Below are 16,229 nucleotides of genomic sequence, written 5' to 3' on the forward strand. Positions count from 1 at the left end.
TCATTACCAGCCCGATCTATCTGGAGGGCCCCTGGTCCCAGAGGGCTCCAGGCATCCTAGGTAGGTCACAGCATGGCAGAGGCCTGGTGCTAGCTAGAGAATCCCGTCCCTTCACCTTACCCTCCCTCTCTGTAACCATTACCCCCCTGCCCCCACTCCCACCTGCTTTGCGGGCTCAGTCCCCATCTCTGGCTACTCGGGTTTCTGAGGTAAAGCCACTGGGTACAGAAGTTAAACTAGTGGGACAGGAAGGAAGGGGCGGGGAGAAGGGCCAGGAGGGCGGTGGGGATTAGGGTCTGTGGGCCGTCTCTACCTAACTTTCCTATTCTACGTCCTAAAAAGTAATTTCTCCTTACCGTGCCAGTAGAAAAAGAACGGGTTTTGTAACATCGTCGTTTGCAGCCCCCTGTGTGATCTCAGGTGATATCGTCGTTTGCAGCCACCTGTGTGATCTCAGGTAGGTTTTCTGACCTCTCTGAGCCTCAGGTTTTTCATCTGCAAAGTGGAGTGAGGTAAAAATGCAGAATTCACAGGGTGCTGAGGGTGCCTAGTACGGGTGCCTGGAGCATAATTTGCTGTCAGAAAATGTTAGATTCTTTTACTTACTCTTCTCCCCATCTCCAAGCACCCTCCCCTTCCATCTCCCTTTTCTTGGATTTTTTTTCAGGACCCCCTAACCGGCCCTAGCCTCCCTTCCCCCATCCCTGCGGCCACAGTCCCTGTCGGCCTCGGGTTATTCAGGGTATTTCCCGGCGACGGGAGGCTCTCTACCCCCGCCCATTCGCAGTAGGGCTGAGGCGCGCGCTTGCGCGGGGTCCGGGAAAGCGGCGCGTGCCAGGAGAGAGAGGCTGGGGGAGGGGGGAGGTGAGAAGAGAGAGGGTGGAAGGAGAGGCGAGAACAGCGGAGAACCAGGAACAGCACAGAGAGAGACAAGGGAGAAAGGTTGGGGGAGAGAGGAAAGAGGGAGGGGTGGGTAAGGGGTCGAGAGATAGCCATCCGCTGCGAACCCCAGGAGGAAAGCCCGAGCTGGAACTGGAGCCCTAGCCGGAGACGGGCACTGGGAGGCGGCCGCCGGGATCCGTCAGCCCTGCATGATGCGTCTCCGGCTCTTCTGCATCTTGCTCGCCGCGGTCTCGGGAGCCCGGGGCTGGGGCTACTGTGAGTGCGGGGCTCGCAGGCAGGCGGGGTTGGGCCTGGGAGTCTAAGGTCTGCAGGGCGGGTCCCGCACCGCATTGCGGCTGGGTGGTCGCGGGTCCCTTCCCGGCCGGCGCGCGCTCGTGCGCTTTCATCCTTTCCTGCCTCTCCCCGGCGCTCCGCAATGCAGCTCCGAGGCTGGCGCGCGCGCCCGGCGATGGGGCTGGGCTCAGAGCTGAAGATAGAGCCGGCCCGGGCGAGGATTGGGGACTGGGATCCAAGCGGGAGCTAGTGCCTGGGTTTGAGGGTTGGGAATAAGGGTGGTGCCAGTGACCCCGCTAGGGTTAAGGTTTTGCCAGGGGCTGGGGCTGGGCTTGGAGCTGGCCCAGGGACCAGAGTTTGGGGCTGAGGCTGGGGCTGGATTTTGGGGTTGGGATCCATGCAGTATTTGGTGACCCTTTATGATGCTAAGGTTGCACGTGGAACTGGTGATGGTGCTTGGACCGGCTGGGGTTGGGACCAAGGCCTGGATTTGGGGTTGGTGCAGGTCTGTGGGCGCTGCTGACTGGGATTGAGGCTAAGGCTGGGGCTGGATTGGTGTCTTGGGGTGACTCAGGTTCTAAAAGATGCTGAGGTTTGGGATTGTGTTTGTGGGTGTACTGATCCCCAGCTGGTACTAGGCAGGGTCTGGCCTACAGGTTCTTCCAGAAGAAGAAGGCAGCCTCCCCGAAGTGTGCAGCTGTTGCTGCAGACCAGGTTGAGTGGATGGTTTAAGTTAGTGCTGGGTCTGCAATGGGGGAGACCAGGTTGAGTAGATGGTTTAAGATAGGGCTGGGTCTGCAATGGGGGAGAGAGAAGAAAGAGCTCCGGTTGCTCTGCGTGCTGGGCCTTTGGGAAGACTGGGAGGGGCCACCCTGATCAACATGTCTGTTCCCCCAACCCAGACGGCTGTGACGAGGAGCTGGTTGGGCCCCTGTATGCACGCTCCCTGGGTGCCTCCTCCTACTATGGGCTCTTCACCGCACCCCGTTTTGCCCGGCTGCACGGTGAGCGTGGTGGCGCCCCATGGTGGGGTGGGGGACTCTGGAGGGCTGGAGGTGAATGGGGAGCCAGTGGTGAAAGGCCTTGCCCCTTCTATAGGCATAAGCGGATGGTCTCCCCGGATTGGAGACCCAAATCCCTGGCTCCAGATCGACCTAATGAAGAAGCACCGGATCCGGGCTGTGGCCACGCAGGGCTCCTTTAACTCTTGGGACTGGGTCACACATTACATGCTGCTCTATGGCGACCGAGTGGACAGCTGGACACCGTTCTATCAGCGAGGGCACAACGCGGTACTCCAGGCTCCCTGCGCACACACTTGGGGAACCTTTTCAGCTCTGTGACCTGGGCTGGGCCGGGCACAATCTTGGGGGAGGGGCAGCAGGCAGTGGTGAGGGCACAGATGAGGAGCAGTGACTTCCTCCCCAGGGACTCAGTCCAGAGGGACTGTCGGCTCCCCATGTGTGCAAGATATTCCCAGTGACAGGGTTTAACATACTTCAGAGTAAAATCTGGGAGAGCTTCATGAAGGTGGTGACATCTGAGTTGACCTTTGAGGATATAATGGGACGCTCTAGGCTAGGGAAACTGTGTTTGTGTAAAGCCATGAAGGCAGGGGAGATAAGGAGTGTTTGCCTTCCAGAAGTTGAGATTGGCTAGATGCGACAACTGTGGACTGGGAGGCTGTGGAGAAACAAGCAGGGGGTGGGGACGTGGTCACTCCTCTTCCCTTGCCCCTCAGACCTTCTTCGGTAACGTGAACGAGTCGGCGGTGGTTCGCCACGACCTGCACTACCACTTCACGGCGCGCTACATCCGCATCGTGCCCTTGGCTTGGAACCCGCGCGGCAAGATCGGCCTGAGGCTCGGCCTCTACGGCTGCCCTTACAGTAAGGGTGTGAGGTCGTGGGCGGGGTGGGGGTGGTGCCCGGGAGACAAAGAGTCTCCCCGGTCCCCAACCCACCTAGTGCCCCTCGCGCAGAGTCCGACGTGCTCTATTTCGATGGCGATGATGCCATCTCGTACCGCTTCCCGCGAGGGGTCAGCCGGAGTCTGTGGGACGTGTTCGCCTTCAGCTTCAAGACCGAAGAGAAGGACGGGCTCCTGTTGCACGCCGAGGGCGCCCAGGGCGACTACGTGACACTCGAGCTGCAGGGGGCGCACTTGCTGCTGCACATGAGCCTGGGTGAGCTCAGAGATCCCGGCGCAAAGCCTGAGGCTCTCCTCCCACGTCTCTTGTTGCACCTCCTCCGCGAAGCCGCACCCCACTCCTTATCCTTCCCTTCCTTAGTGTTTGGACCAACCCACCTTTTTCGTGTAAAATTTGGTGCTAGCAAAACACTGGACTCGGGATCAGGAGAAGCGGATTCCAGTCTCAGCTCTACCACCTACCAGCGGGACAAGCACTTCCCCAGTCTGTTTCCTCATTGTAAAAACGTTGTATATACGTATACACACACGCGTAAAGCGTTATTATTTTGCATCTCAATCGCTTTTCATAACATCCACATAATGAGGTAGAAGCAACTATCGTGCCTCAAGTTTTACTGATAGGAAAACAGAGGCTCAGAGAGGTTGAATGGCTTACTCTAAGTCCATACTGGCCAATGGCCACTGCTCCATCCCAGGCTGAGGGTGGTCCAATCTCTGTATGCCCACCCTCCCTGGCTGCCCTGGGCCCTGGGCAGTCCCTCCTCTGTGCTGCCGGCTGCTGCTCTGCCTGGGGACTAGCTGGGCAGTAGGGCTCGCTTGGGTTTTCCAGGTTCCAGGTCTGACCCCGCCCCACCCTACCCTCAGGCAGCAGCCCCATCCAGCCAAGGCCCGGTCACACAACCGTGAGCGCTGGTGGCGTCCTCAATGACCAGCACTGGCATTACGTACGCGTGGACCGATTTGGCCGCGAAGCAAATCTCACCCTGGACGGCTACGAGCAGCGCTTCGTGCTCAATGGCGACTTCGAGAGACTGAACCTGGACACCGAGGTGAGCGGAGAGGGGAGGAGCCATTTGGTTAAGTGGGATGCTGGGTGGGCCGGTGGGGGACAGCACTTTTCTCTACCAGAGGTAAGACTCTGCTTTCGGGTGTCTGAATATGCTAGCAGCTCTTGGCAAACTCCCAGAAAGGCCTGGGTTTTTGTTGTTGCTGCTGCTATTAGCACGCAGATTCCCGGACTCCACCCCAGAACTACTGAGATGGAGTCTGGAAATCTGGATTTGGGGGATCGGACAGGATGAGAAAATTGCCCCCTTCAGGCCCTGATCTGCAGATAAAGAATCCCAGACAGGTTCATTGACTTACCTAAGGGCATGCAGCCAATTTGTGGTGGAGTCAGGGCTAGAACCCAAGCCTGGGGAGGCCCAGCGAGCTTCCAGCTTCAATACCGATACTGGGGCACTGTGTGTCTCAAGTCTTATAAAACTCAATCTGCCTGGAGCGTGGGACAGTGTACGGCGGGGGTGGGGGTGGGGAGCGTGAGAAAGGCGTGCGCGCTGCCGCACTTGTCGGCTCCGTGGGAAAACTTCTGGAAACTTCACCATTGATCCTGATGGGAGTGGCCCCCTGAAGCCATTTGTAGTGTACTCACGCCTCACTCCGCCCCGCAGATGTTCATCGGGGGTCTGGTGGGCGCGGCGCAGAAGAACCTTGCCTATCGGCATAATTTCCGCGGCTGCATGGAAAACGTAATCTTCAACCGAGTCAACATCGCGGACCTGGCCGTGCGGCGCCATTCACGGATCACCTTCGAGGCCAGTGGGCCGGGGGATCTGGGAGGACTGGGGCGTCAAAGCCGCTTGGAACCGAGAGGTGGAGTGGGAAGAGATATTGCGAATCATGTAAAAGCCGAGGAGCCCCCTCCCCAGTGGGATGCTCAAGTGGGGGTGATGGTGTCATCACTGCCTCACAGGAAGTGCGAAAGGCCAGCTCCCAACCCCCCAGTTAAAAGCTGTGGCGCGGTCTAAGCATCTCCTCAATTATAACTGAGGAAAGTAAGGTGTAGCGACCCTGAGTGGCTCCACCAGGGGTCACGGAGCTGCGCAGGGGCTGAGGAGGGACTTGAACCCAGGGCTGTTTCGGTGTGTGGGTGTGGGTGCTCCCCCCACCCGAACTCAGGAGCGTAATCAGGCACTGCTGCCGGGAAGCAGGCGGGAAATGGCCTCTCCACGCTGGAAGGAAGGGAAGGAGCGGTCGCCCCTGGAGACGATGTAGATCAGGATAGAGTCCTGCAGGCCGACTTGGTGGCTGGAGACCTCCTCCACAGCTGGACATGTTTCTGGGGGAGTTGGGGAGGTGCACCCAGGGAACCTCACTCCTCACAGAGGTGGGGCGGGGCATCGGCTCGGGTGCTGACAGACCCTCACTTTCGTCCCTAGGGTAAGGTGGCATTCCGTTGCCTGGACCCGGTTCCTCACCCCATCAACTTTGGAGGCCCTCACAACTTCGTGCAAGTGCCTGGCTTCCCTCGCCGAGGCCGCCTCGCAGTCTCTTTTCGCTTCCGTACCTGGGATCTCACCGGGCTGCTACTTTTCTCCCGCCTGGGGGATGGGCTGGGCCACGTGGAGCTGATGCTCAGTGAAGGGCAGGTCAATGTGTCCATCGTGCAGACGGGCCGAAAGAAACTTCAGTTTGCTGCTGGTGAGGGGTGGAGGGAAGGGGGAGGCACAGGGAGGCCAGGGAAGGGCAAAGAGCAGAGGAGTTTGTAGGCCTGGACTGAAGCCTTTGCACACCGGAGAGGGGTGAGGGAGTGAGGGGAGGGAGCAGGGCAGGAGGTCCCAGGGCCCTGGGAAAAGGTGGGAGTGGATGGAGGCTGCTGGGAGTTGGAGGGCGGGGCAGATCTGAGGAGCTAAGGAGAAGCAGGAAGGCCGAGAATCCTGGTACTCTCCAGTTCCGGAGGGTCTCTGGAGGTGTCATTCAGTTATGACTTTTGTGTCAGCCACTGGGGTTCCACACAGTGAAGAGAGACATTCAGAGATGTCACCACTCAGGTTGATAAGTGTAAAAATGGGAGGCACATAGGCTACTGTTAGGACACAGAGTGGGGTTGCTGCCTCTTCTAGAACGTGGTGCCCCCCTCCCCCCCCCACACCATCCTCCTGTCCTGTCCAGGGTTCCGCCTGAATGATGGCTTTTGGCACGAGGTGAATTTTGTGGCACAGGAAAACCATGCAGTCATCAGCATTGATGATGTGGAGGGGGCAGAGGTCAGGGTCTCATACCCACTGCTGATCCGGACAGGAACCTCATACTTCTTTGGAGGTAAGTGGAGGCCGACCTGGCTAGACCCCTGTCTCTGGGTGGGAAGGCCCCATCTAAGTCCACCCAGACAGGGCTACATGGAGAGTTTTGTAGCAGTAAATCCCTCTTGTCCCTCTGGGGCCTTGGGGACTGGAAGGTCACTGTCATTGTCTACTAGCCCCCTTCCTTCCTTCATGTCTGGCTCTCCCTTGGCATCTCCCTGGGGGAGGGTCGCTGGAGTCTCCCCTGGGGAGGGCCTCACAGGGGTGGTTGCTCCAGGTTGTCCCAAGCCAGCCAGTCGATCGGGCTGCCACTCCAACCAGACGGCGTTCCATGGCTGCATGGAGCTGCTCAAGGTGGATGGTCAACTGGTCAACCTGACTCTGGTGGAGGGCCGGCGGCTTGGATACTATGCTGAGGTCCTCTTTGACACATGTGGCATCACTGATAGGTATCCAGAAGCCCCTCTCCCTACAAGAGGTGACCCCTCCAAAGCCCTCTTCCATGGTCTCCCAATGATGGGAATGGCCTTTCTCAATGATCTCCCTTCTCCTGGTCCCAGCTCCAAAGTCTCCTACCTGGGGATGATTCCTCCTTGACCTCTCACCTTCTATTTCTTCCCTTAAAGTGACACATGCTCAGAATGGAAATGAAGCATCTGTTTTTGGTCCTCGAGGGTTTTATTTGGGGGGTGGGGGAAGTAAGGCATTATTTATTCCTTTGGGGAAGGGGAAACGGTATAGTACTTGAGCCCTGAGGCCTGCCTAATGCCCCATCATTTAAGCTTGGTAGGTGGAGTATGTTTCGCACTGGGTTTTGGTGCTCCCAGGAGCTGGGAGTGAAGCTTGTAAGCATCAGACTGTACGCTCAAGCTCCCCGTAAGGCTCCTTCCCTCGGTGCTGACCCCCTCACCTAGGTGCAGCCCTAATATGTGTGAGCATGACGGACGCTGCTACCAGTCTTGGGATGACTTCATCTGCTATTGTGAACTGACAGGCTACAAGGGGGAGACCTGCCACCAACGTAAGCCAGCTTGGGTATGGGGGAGAGTCAGAGGCAGGGGAGGTCAGGAGGTTTCTGGCAATCCTGAGGCCGCTAGAGATGGTAGGGCTGGCCCTCCTAGCCCCCTGACCCTATAACTGCCTTTTCCCCACCTCACCACCGACCAGCTTTGTATAAGGAATCCTGTGAGGCTTATCGGCTCAGTGGGAAAACTTCCGGCAACTTCACCATTGATCCTGATGGGAGTGGCCCCCTGAAGCCATTTGTAGTGTACTGTGATATCCGAGGTAAGTGGCTCTGAGGTAAGTGGCTCTGAAGGGTGGTGGAGGGGCAGCTGACGAGGCAATGCGGGAGTGTGGGGGAAATGGAAGGATGGAAGGGTGGACAGGGGCCAGTGAGATTAAATGGTGGTGGGGGTAAAGGAGGACAGAAGGGGGAAGGGGACACTCAGGGATTTGTAATCTAGCCTTGCAGGTAGATTCCAGCTTCCTGATCCATTCCAGCTGTCTCATCTCCGGCCTATGACGTTGGGGGCCTAGAGCTGGGCTGAAATGGAGCTGCTGGCCACGTTTCTTGTCTCTGGATTGCAGTAGTGGTGCTGGGGGCGGGGCAGGGACATGGGTAGGGAAGGCCCGTCTCCAGTCACAGCTCTGTCTCATCCCCCTCCCCCAGAGAACCGGGCCTGGACAGTTGTGAGGCATGACAGGCTGTGGACAACTCGGGTGACAGGTTCTAGCATGGAGCGGCCATTCCTCGGGGCCGTCCAGTACTGGAATGCATCCTGGGAGGAAGTCAGTGCCCTGGCCAATGCTTCCCAGCACTGTGAACAGTGGATTGAGTTCTCCTGCTACAACTCCCGGCTGCTCAACACTGCAGGTTAGGGGGGGTGGGGGTGGGGAGGGCAAGAGCTGGAGGAGAGACCGGTGGGGTCTGGGAGAAGAGGATTAGAGGGTTCAAGGGAGCCCTGGGCTACAGGATTCAAGAAAGGGTCTGGGCTGGTTGGAAGGGTGAGAGAGGAGCCCAGAGGCTAATGGAGGGCAGGGCCTGGAGACTGCCTGCACCTCTTCCCCAGGAGGCTACCCCTATAGCTTCTGGATCGGCCGCAATGAGGAGCAGCACTTCTACTGGGGTGGCTCGCAGCCCGGCATTCAGCGCTGTGCCTGTGGTCTGGACCGGAGCTGTGTGGACCCCGCTCTGCACTGTAACTGTGACGCCGACCAGCCCCAGTGGTAAGGGGGGCAAAGGGCCAGGGCTTTCAGGACGCCAGGGACCCCTGAGCGGCACAGGCTGAGCCACCACATCCTGTCCCCACAGGAGGACCGACAAGGGCCTGCTGACTTTTGTGGACCATTTGCCTGTCACTCAGGTGGTGGTGGGGGACACGAACCGTTCCAATTCTGAGGCCCAGTTCTTCCTGAGACCTCTGCGCTGCTATGGTGATCGTGAGTGACAGACCCTTTTTGTGTACCCTCCCAGGGTCAGCTCTCCAGTCTCCAAAATCTAGGCTACCTGATCCACTGGGGGTCTCTAGGACACACTGCCAGACACCCCAGCTCCTGGTGTGATATGCCCACACCTGTGTTGTTCCTCGGCACCTTCCTCTCTTTCATTACACACCTTAAGTTTCCCTGGGGACCCCTAGTTGTCCCCTTTTGCCCTGTCTCCCCCCGACCTGAGGCTGCCTCACTCTTCTCCCCTCCTACCTCGCTGACAAGGCCTTCCTCCATCTGGTTTTGTAGGAAATTCCTGGAACACCATCGCCTTCCACACTGGGGCTGCACTGCGCTTTCCCCCAATCCAGGCCAACCACAGCCTTGATGTCTCCTTCTACTTCAGGACCTCGGCTCCCTCAGGAGTCTTCCTAGAGAATGCAGGGGGCCCTTACTGCCAGTGGCGCCGACCTTACGTGCGGGTGGAACTCAACAGTGAGCAGGCAGACGTTGCCGGGGGATGAAGATCCCTGGGGAGGTGTGGGGTGGGTGGAGGCTGGGACAAGTGACAAGGGGTAAGGTGCCCCTCTGCGAGGCAGCATGGAAAGGGCTTCAGATGGCGCTGGCTTCTACACCCAGCTCTTTTTTTTATATATATAAATTTATTTATTATTTATTTATTTATTTTTGGCTGCGTTGGGTCTTCGTTGCTGTGCGGGCTTTCTCTAGTTGCAGAGAGCGGGGGCTACTCTTCGTTGTGGTGCGCAGGCTTCTCATTGCGGTGGCTTCTCGTTGCGGAGCACGGGCTCTAGGCGTGTGGGCTTCAGTAGTTATGGCTCGCAGGCTCTAGAGCACAGGCTCAGTAGTTATGGTTGCACGGGCTTAGTTGCTTCGCGGCATGTGGGATCTTCCCGGACCAGGGATCAAACCCGCGTCCCCTGCATTGGTAGGCGGACTCTCAACCGCTGCGCCACCAGGGAAGTCCCCCAGCTCTGTCTTGACAGCTGGCTTCGTGACCCCGAGCGCCCACTTAGCCTCTCTGGGCCTTAGGTCCCTGACTTGTAAGGAAGCTGGACTCCTGGTGTGTGGGGGTCTTCTACCTGATGAGCTATGCTTCTAACCTGAGAAGTGGGGCTGGGAAGCTGGCTCCAGGGATCTGGGAATTTGAGAGAGACCAGGGGTATGAGGGTTTTTTTCTTTTTTTATACATTTATTTATTTATTTATTTTTGGCTGCATTGGGTCTTCGTTGCTGCGAGTGGGCTTTCTCTAGTTGCGGCGAGCGGGGGCTGCTCTTCTTTGCGGTGCGTGGGCTTCTCATTGTGGGGGCTTCTCTTTGCTGTGGAGCACGGGCTCTAGGAGTGCGGGCTTCAGTAGTTGTGGCACGTGGGCTCAGTAGTTGTGGCACGCAGGCTCTAGAGCGCAGGCTCAGTAGTTGTGGCACACGGGCTTAGTTGCTCCATGGCATGTGGGGTCTTCCCGTACCAGGGCTTGAACCCGTGTGCCCTGCATTGGCAGGCGGATTCTTAACCACTGCGCCACCAGGGAAGTCCAGGGTATGAGGTTTTAAGCAGTTTATGGGTTTTGTCCCAGGCTGTAGACAGATTGGAGGGACATTCAAGGAGCTCCAAAGGGTGAAGAAGAGGGGTTGTATCAGGTGAACCTGTGAGGGATCTTGGAGGTCTGAGTCCTCTCCCCCTAACCCCCAACGTTGTCCAGCATCCCGGGATGTGGTCTTCGCCTTCGACGTGGGGAATGGGGATGAGAACCTGACAGTGCACTCCGATGACTTTGAGTTCAACGATGACGAGTGGCACCTGGTCCGGGCTGAAATCAATGTAAAGCAGGCCCGGCTCCGCGTGGATCACCGGCCTTGGGTGGTGCGGCCGATGCCCCTGCAGACCTACATCTGGCTGGAGTACGACCAGCCCCTCTATGTTGGTGAGCAGCAACCCAGAGGCAGGTCTGAAGCCTCTGACACCTTCCCCCGCTCTCAAGGCCACTCTCCTTGTTTCCAGGAACCCTGTGTCTTAGGTCCCGATCCCCTCGACCTCAGAGTGAGCCAAAGGCCCACCTTTCCTCTCCAGTCCCTGGCATCTATTCTGTTCTTCTAGCCCCCTTGGCTCCCTTCCGAACCCCAATGCTTATCCCTGTCTCTGGCTCTACACCCATTTCTTGACCTGCCCACCTTCCCCAGGATCTGCGGAGCTTAAGAGGCGGCCCTTCGTGGGTTGCTTGAGGGCTATGCGTCTGAACGGAGTGACTCTGAACCTGGAGGGCCGTGCCAATGCCTCTGAGGGAACCTCACCCAACTGCACGGGCCACTGCGCCCACCCCCGGTTCCCCTGTTTCCATGGAGGCCGCTGCGTGGAGCGCTACAGCTACTACACCTGTGACTGTGACCTCACGGCTTTTGACGGGCCATATTGCAACCACGGTTAGTGCTGCTGGTTGTGGGAGGACAGGGAGCCATAATGGGATGTAGGGAGGGCAGGAAAGGAAGGAGGGCACAAAGTCAGCATCGGGGAAAACTGTGGTCGTCCTGGGCTCCTGCGCTCTGAGCTGGGGCAGTCAGGCAGTTGAAGATGTTGGGTGACTCCAAAGGCATAAAGTGGGGCAAGGAAGGGATGGTACAGCTAGCTGGCACGAAAAAGATCAAAAGCAACAAGCAAATAACTTCCCCATCTTCCCACTGTCACCGAGGGAACACAGGTCACCCCACTTGCAAGCATATCCCCCCAGGCTGCACGACGCCCTCCTATGCCATTTCCTATTGGACAATCGCTTCACTCCTAAAACATGTCTACAACCTGGTCCTTGGTTAAGGCAAGCCTTGACATTCACCATAGCAAGATTCTGCACATATACCCAGACTGCAGCCTCTCTAAGGCTGGTCTAGGGGGATGAGTGAGCAGAGAGGTCACTGGTGGGAGAAGTCTGGTGAGGTAGGGAGATACAGGGACTAAGGGACTGACAGAAGGCCTTTGGTTTTGGTTCGGAAGCGTGAGTAGTGGCAGGTGTACCAGATGGGCTTATGGTATCTCGATTCTAATCTTGACTGTCCACTTACTGTGCATCCCTAGGCAAGGAGCTACCCATTTCTGAGCCTCGCTTTCCCCAGCTGTAAAACGCGGGGGTTGGATTAGATGATCGTTTACATTTCCCATGATATTAGGATTCCATTCCGTGATACAGGGGTGCCAGAGGACCTAAAAGCGAATGGAGACGGGTTGTGGTGGTGGCTGAGACTGGGGACACGTGCCAGAGGGTGTGTGTGGATGACATACACAGCGTCTGAATGTGGGAACAGGGGCCCTGACCTCACTCCCTCTGCCTTCAGACATTGGCGGTTTCTTTGAGCCGGGCACCTGGATGCGCTATAACCTCCAGTCAGCGCTGCGCTCCGCAGCCCGCGAGTTCTCCCACATGCTGAGCCGGCCAGTGCCGGGCTACGAGCCCGGCTACGTCCCCGGCTACGACACTCCCGGCTACGCGCCCGGCTACCATGGCCCTGGGTACCGCCTGCCTGACTACCCGCGGCCTGGCCGGCCGGTGCCGGGCTACCGTGGACCCGTCTATAATGTCACTGGAGAGGAGGTGTCTTTCAGCTTCAGCACCCACTCCGCCCCCGCCGTCCTGCTCTACGTCAGCTCCTTTGTGCGTGACTACATGGCTGTGCTCATCAAGGAAGACGGTAAGCCCCCCGAGGCTCTCGCTCTCCATTCCAGCTGTCTCTGGGTGCCCTCCATTCTCGTAACTATCGATTGACCAATACAAGGACTCAGGTGCTCTTACAAGATGGGGGCTTTGGGAGCTGAGAGGAGACCCCCCTCTTCCTCCTCCCCACCCTACAGGGACCCTGCAGCTGCGCTATCAGCTGGGCACCAGTCCCTACGTGTACCAACTAACCACCCGCCCCGTGACTGACGGCCAGCCCCACAGCGTCAACCTCACCCGGGTCTACCGCAACCTCTTCATCCAGGTGCGTGCAGGGGGAGGGGGACAAGGGAGGCGGGCCGGTTCAGACCACAACCTCGCCATCTAGGTTGCGGCAGTGGGAAATGCCAAACGTTTAGCATTTGTAGAGCACGTTCCAGTTTACAGAGGATGTTCATGTGTGTACTCTCACGGGACCTCACAACCTCTCTGTGAGGTGGTTCAGGTAGGCAGCTCTTCTTCTTATCTTCGTTTGACAAATCACTAAAGGGGCTCAGACAGTAAAGTGGGGTCCCCGAAGTCAAACCACCGTAAGCTGCTCAAAACCAGGTTGTTGGGTTTTTAATACCAAATCCTATGTCTGGGTCCAGGGGTTCCCCACCTGGGACTGAGCTAGGACTCACCACCAACTGGGAGAGGAGAGTTCCAGCCCGGCCTGGGCTACGTCTGCCCCCGGTTCTCCCTCCCTCATCTCCTTTCCCCTCCCCACTCAGGTGGACTACTTCCCCCTGACAGAGCAGAAGTTCTCACTGTTGGTGGACAGCCAGCTGGACTCACCCAAGGCCTTGTACCTGGGGCGCGTCATGGGTAAGCTGGGGCTGAGAGGGCGTTCTGGGTAAGGAGCTGTGGGTGAAGTCCCTGGAGCCCGGAGGGGAGTGAAGGACGGGGAGTGGCATTGAAGGTGCTGATAAAGAGTGGGAACCTAGCAATGGTGAGAGGGGGCAGCGCTATTGGTGGTCCAAGCCCGTTTCTTTCTGGGCTGCCCCTCCCTCAGAGACGGGAGTGATTGACCCGGAGATCCAGCGCTACAACACGCCAGGTTTCTCGGGCTGCCTGTCTGGTGTCCGATTCAACAATGTGGCCCCCCTCAAGAGCCACTTCCGAACGCCTCGACCCATGACCTCGGAGCTGGCTGAGGCCCTTCGCGTTCAGGGAGAACTGTCTGAGTCTAACTGCGGGGCCATGCCACGTCTCGTCTCAGAGGTGCCACCTGAGCTGGACCCCTGGTATCTGCCCCCAGGTACATCCCTGGGACACAATAAAGGAAGGGAAGAGAGGGACAACAGGGAAAGGAAATGATTCTTAACCTGGAGGCGGCTTCTCCTACCTGGTGCTTTCTCTTTTTCAGACTTCCCGTACTACCACGATGACGGATGGGTTGCCGTACTTTTGGGCTGTGAGTAGCACAGTCACTACCCTGACCTCCTCATTCTACCCTCTGGCTGTCAGCGTTGCCTCCCTGCCCCGTATCCTCAGGGCTGAGGGGTGGTGAAGGCACTATGTGCATGGTGGCGCCCAGAAGGATGAGACAGGCTATGCTGAAGGTAGCTGATAATCAGGTTGGAGATTTTTAAATGTCTGAGGATGCTATAGACTTTTAATTGAAATGAAATATCAAAATGGGGCTAAGCTTTTACAGTGATGTGCCCATCAATGCCTGATCCCATATACCATCTCTTCTCAGTGGCAGTCCATTGCTGGTCACATCTGACTTTATGACCTTGTGGATCAGATAATCTCCACTTCCTGACGAGCAGCTTAAGTCACATGCTTATCTGCTGGGTCATGGTCATTATGTTCCACCAAAGTCAGGTGTTCAATATCTAAAAGGTCCCAGAATTAGGCAGGAACTGTTTATTAAAAGGAGCTTTACTGCACTATAAAAAGGTAAATTTTATGGTACGTAAACTATATCTCAATAAAACTGTTATAAGAAAATTAAAAAATAAAATGAGGCTAAAGGTAAGGGATGAGGAAATGGGGGTGCAGTAACATCCAGAGGGATGAGAAACTGGGGTAAGTACCAGGGATGTGGAAAGAGAATGTTACAAACAGAAGACGGCAGGGGATGAGCCAGGAATTTAGACCTACCAGATACTTAAGAATGGCTTGATGTGGCCATACAGCTGACACTCTTGTACATGTATGCTTTAGGCCAAAAGCATACATGTGTGTATGTATATAGGTGAAACCCCAAAGATCTGCCCTGAATTGTTCCTTTTTTTCTCTTTCAGTTTTGGTGGCCTTCTTGCTGCTGGGGTTGGTGGGAATGTTGGTGCTCTTCTATCTGCAAAATCATCGCTACAAGGGCTCCTACCACACCAATGAGCCCAAGGCCACTCACGATTACCACCCTGGCAGCAAACCTCCCCTACCTACTTCAGGCCCGGCCCAAGCCCCAGACCCGGCCCCAACACCAGCTTCTACCCAAGTTCCAGCCCCAGCCCCTGGCCCCCGGGACCAAAACCTACCCCAGATCCTGGAGGAGTCTAGGTCCGAATGAATCAGGAGAAGGGCTTCAGGGACCAAGTCCATCTCCTCCAAATTCCCCAATCCCTGCCTCTGCCCCACCCGTCAGGGACATTTGGCTCCTCTTAGCTGGCTCTGCTCACCCAGAGGCTTTCCCTCCTGCCAAGTGTGGTGGGCAGAGCCACAGATGGGACCAAAGGGAGTGGCTGCGCCGCACTGCCTAAACCAATGCCCTGCCCGTCCCCATGTCCCCAGGCTCCTGGTGGTTTGCCTGCCCCAGAGAAGCCTCATGGGGTTAAGACAGGCCCTTCCTGCCATCCCTGTCCCAGCTGCTGCCGGGGATTAACAACAGAGTGCAGGGGAGATTAACTGCCTCCCTTCAAATATTCAATCTCAGCAGGGACAGATGTGTGGGATTGCAGGGATGCACGGGGTATGGGGGGAGGAGGCTGCTGAATCATACCCCCCAGCCTCCCCCCTCCCCTGCAGAACATCTTCCATCAGCTTCCACTCAGTTGGGGATTAGGGAGGGCTTCACTGATGTCTCCCACCCCCGTTTTTTGTTTTTTACAGAGACCGAGAGGCCTCAGTTTAGCACCTTAGTACCTCCACTGCTTTACATGCTTAGCCAAAGCCATAAAAAACTTGCAATGTAGAGAGAATAACGCAGACACGCTGACTAGCCAGCCCTCTACTCTTCCTCCCTCTTCCAAGATATGCAGTAGCCTTGGTGCCCGTCCAAAGGCTTGGCCCCCCCTCTCCAATGCATGAGGAGCCCTCTTTCCTCCGCTCAGAGATGCTGCTTCGTTCGCCCCGGAGGTCATATTCTTTATATATATTTTTTGTTGCAAAGTCTCTCTCTAGAGAAACTCTATATATTACTCTAATTTTTTAAATTATCAGTTTATATATAAAAGAAAAAATCAATCGACTGTCCTGTCCTGTGCTGTGCCCACGGTCTGTAGTGTGCTTCTCCTGTGTTGGAAGTCTCATGAGGTCTGCCGGTCATTCACCCAAGCCTGATCCGGCCTCCACTCTGAAGCTGTGCTCTCAGACTTGGAGCTGTTCTAATAAAGCAGAGTGACAGAGCCTAAGTCTGTGTGTGGTAGCTGGCGGCGTGGTTAGGGCACAGTGGGATGATTTTAAGGCAGCTAATCTGACGGCTCCAGAAACTCTATGGGGAGCACTCAAAATCCTTGCATCG

The 16,229-nt window shown here is 56.8% G+C and overlaps 2 protein-coding genes across 2 annotated transcripts in view; one reads left to right on the forward strand and one right to left on the reverse strand.

Moving 5' to 3' along the window:
- The first annotated feature begins 437 nt into the window (after positions 1–437).
- On the forward strand, positions 438–15,851 carry CNTNAP1 (contactin associated protein 1). The gene is made up of 24 exons (XM_027094813.1): positions 438–1,158; positions 2,079–2,180; positions 2,275–2,468; positions 2,918–3,065; positions 3,158–3,361; positions 3,973–4,157; positions 4,779–4,922; positions 5,547–5,808; positions 6,280–6,429; positions 6,688–6,859; positions 7,325–7,431; positions 7,578–7,697; positions 8,083–8,286; positions 8,483–8,639; positions 8,725–8,852; positions 9,150–9,335; positions 10,559–10,780; positions 11,037–11,276; positions 12,180–12,533; positions 12,694–12,821; positions 13,270–13,363; positions 13,551–13,796; positions 13,905–13,952; positions 14,791–15,851. The coding sequence occupies exons 1-24, from the start codon at positions 1,092–1,094 to the stop codon at positions 15,057–15,059; spliced, it is 4,131 nt and encodes a 1,376-aa protein (XP_026950614.1). The 5' UTR covers positions 438–1,091; the 3' UTR covers positions 15,060–15,851.
- Positions 15,833–16,229, reverse strand: part of EZH1 (enhancer of zeste 1 polycomb repressive complex 2 subunit) — a 32,176-nt gene continuing 31,779 nt past the window's right edge. Inside the window, exon 21 of the mRNA XM_027094816.1 lies at positions 15,833–16,092. Coding sequence (XP_026950617.1) covers positions 16,035–16,092 — 58 coding nt within the window. The 3' untranslated portion in view covers positions 15,833–16,034. The remainder of the gene's footprint in view (positions 16,093–16,229) is intronic.

Source organism: Aethalodelphis obliquidens, unplaced genomic scaffold (genome assembly GCF_003676395.1).
Source record: "Aethalodelphis obliquidens isolate GAN/ISIS:26980383/991018 unplaced genomic scaffold, ASM367639v1 scaffold89, whole genome shotgun sequence".
Lineage (NCBI taxonomy): Eukaryota > Metazoa > Chordata > Mammalia > Artiodactyla > Delphinidae > Aethalodelphis > Aethalodelphis obliquidens.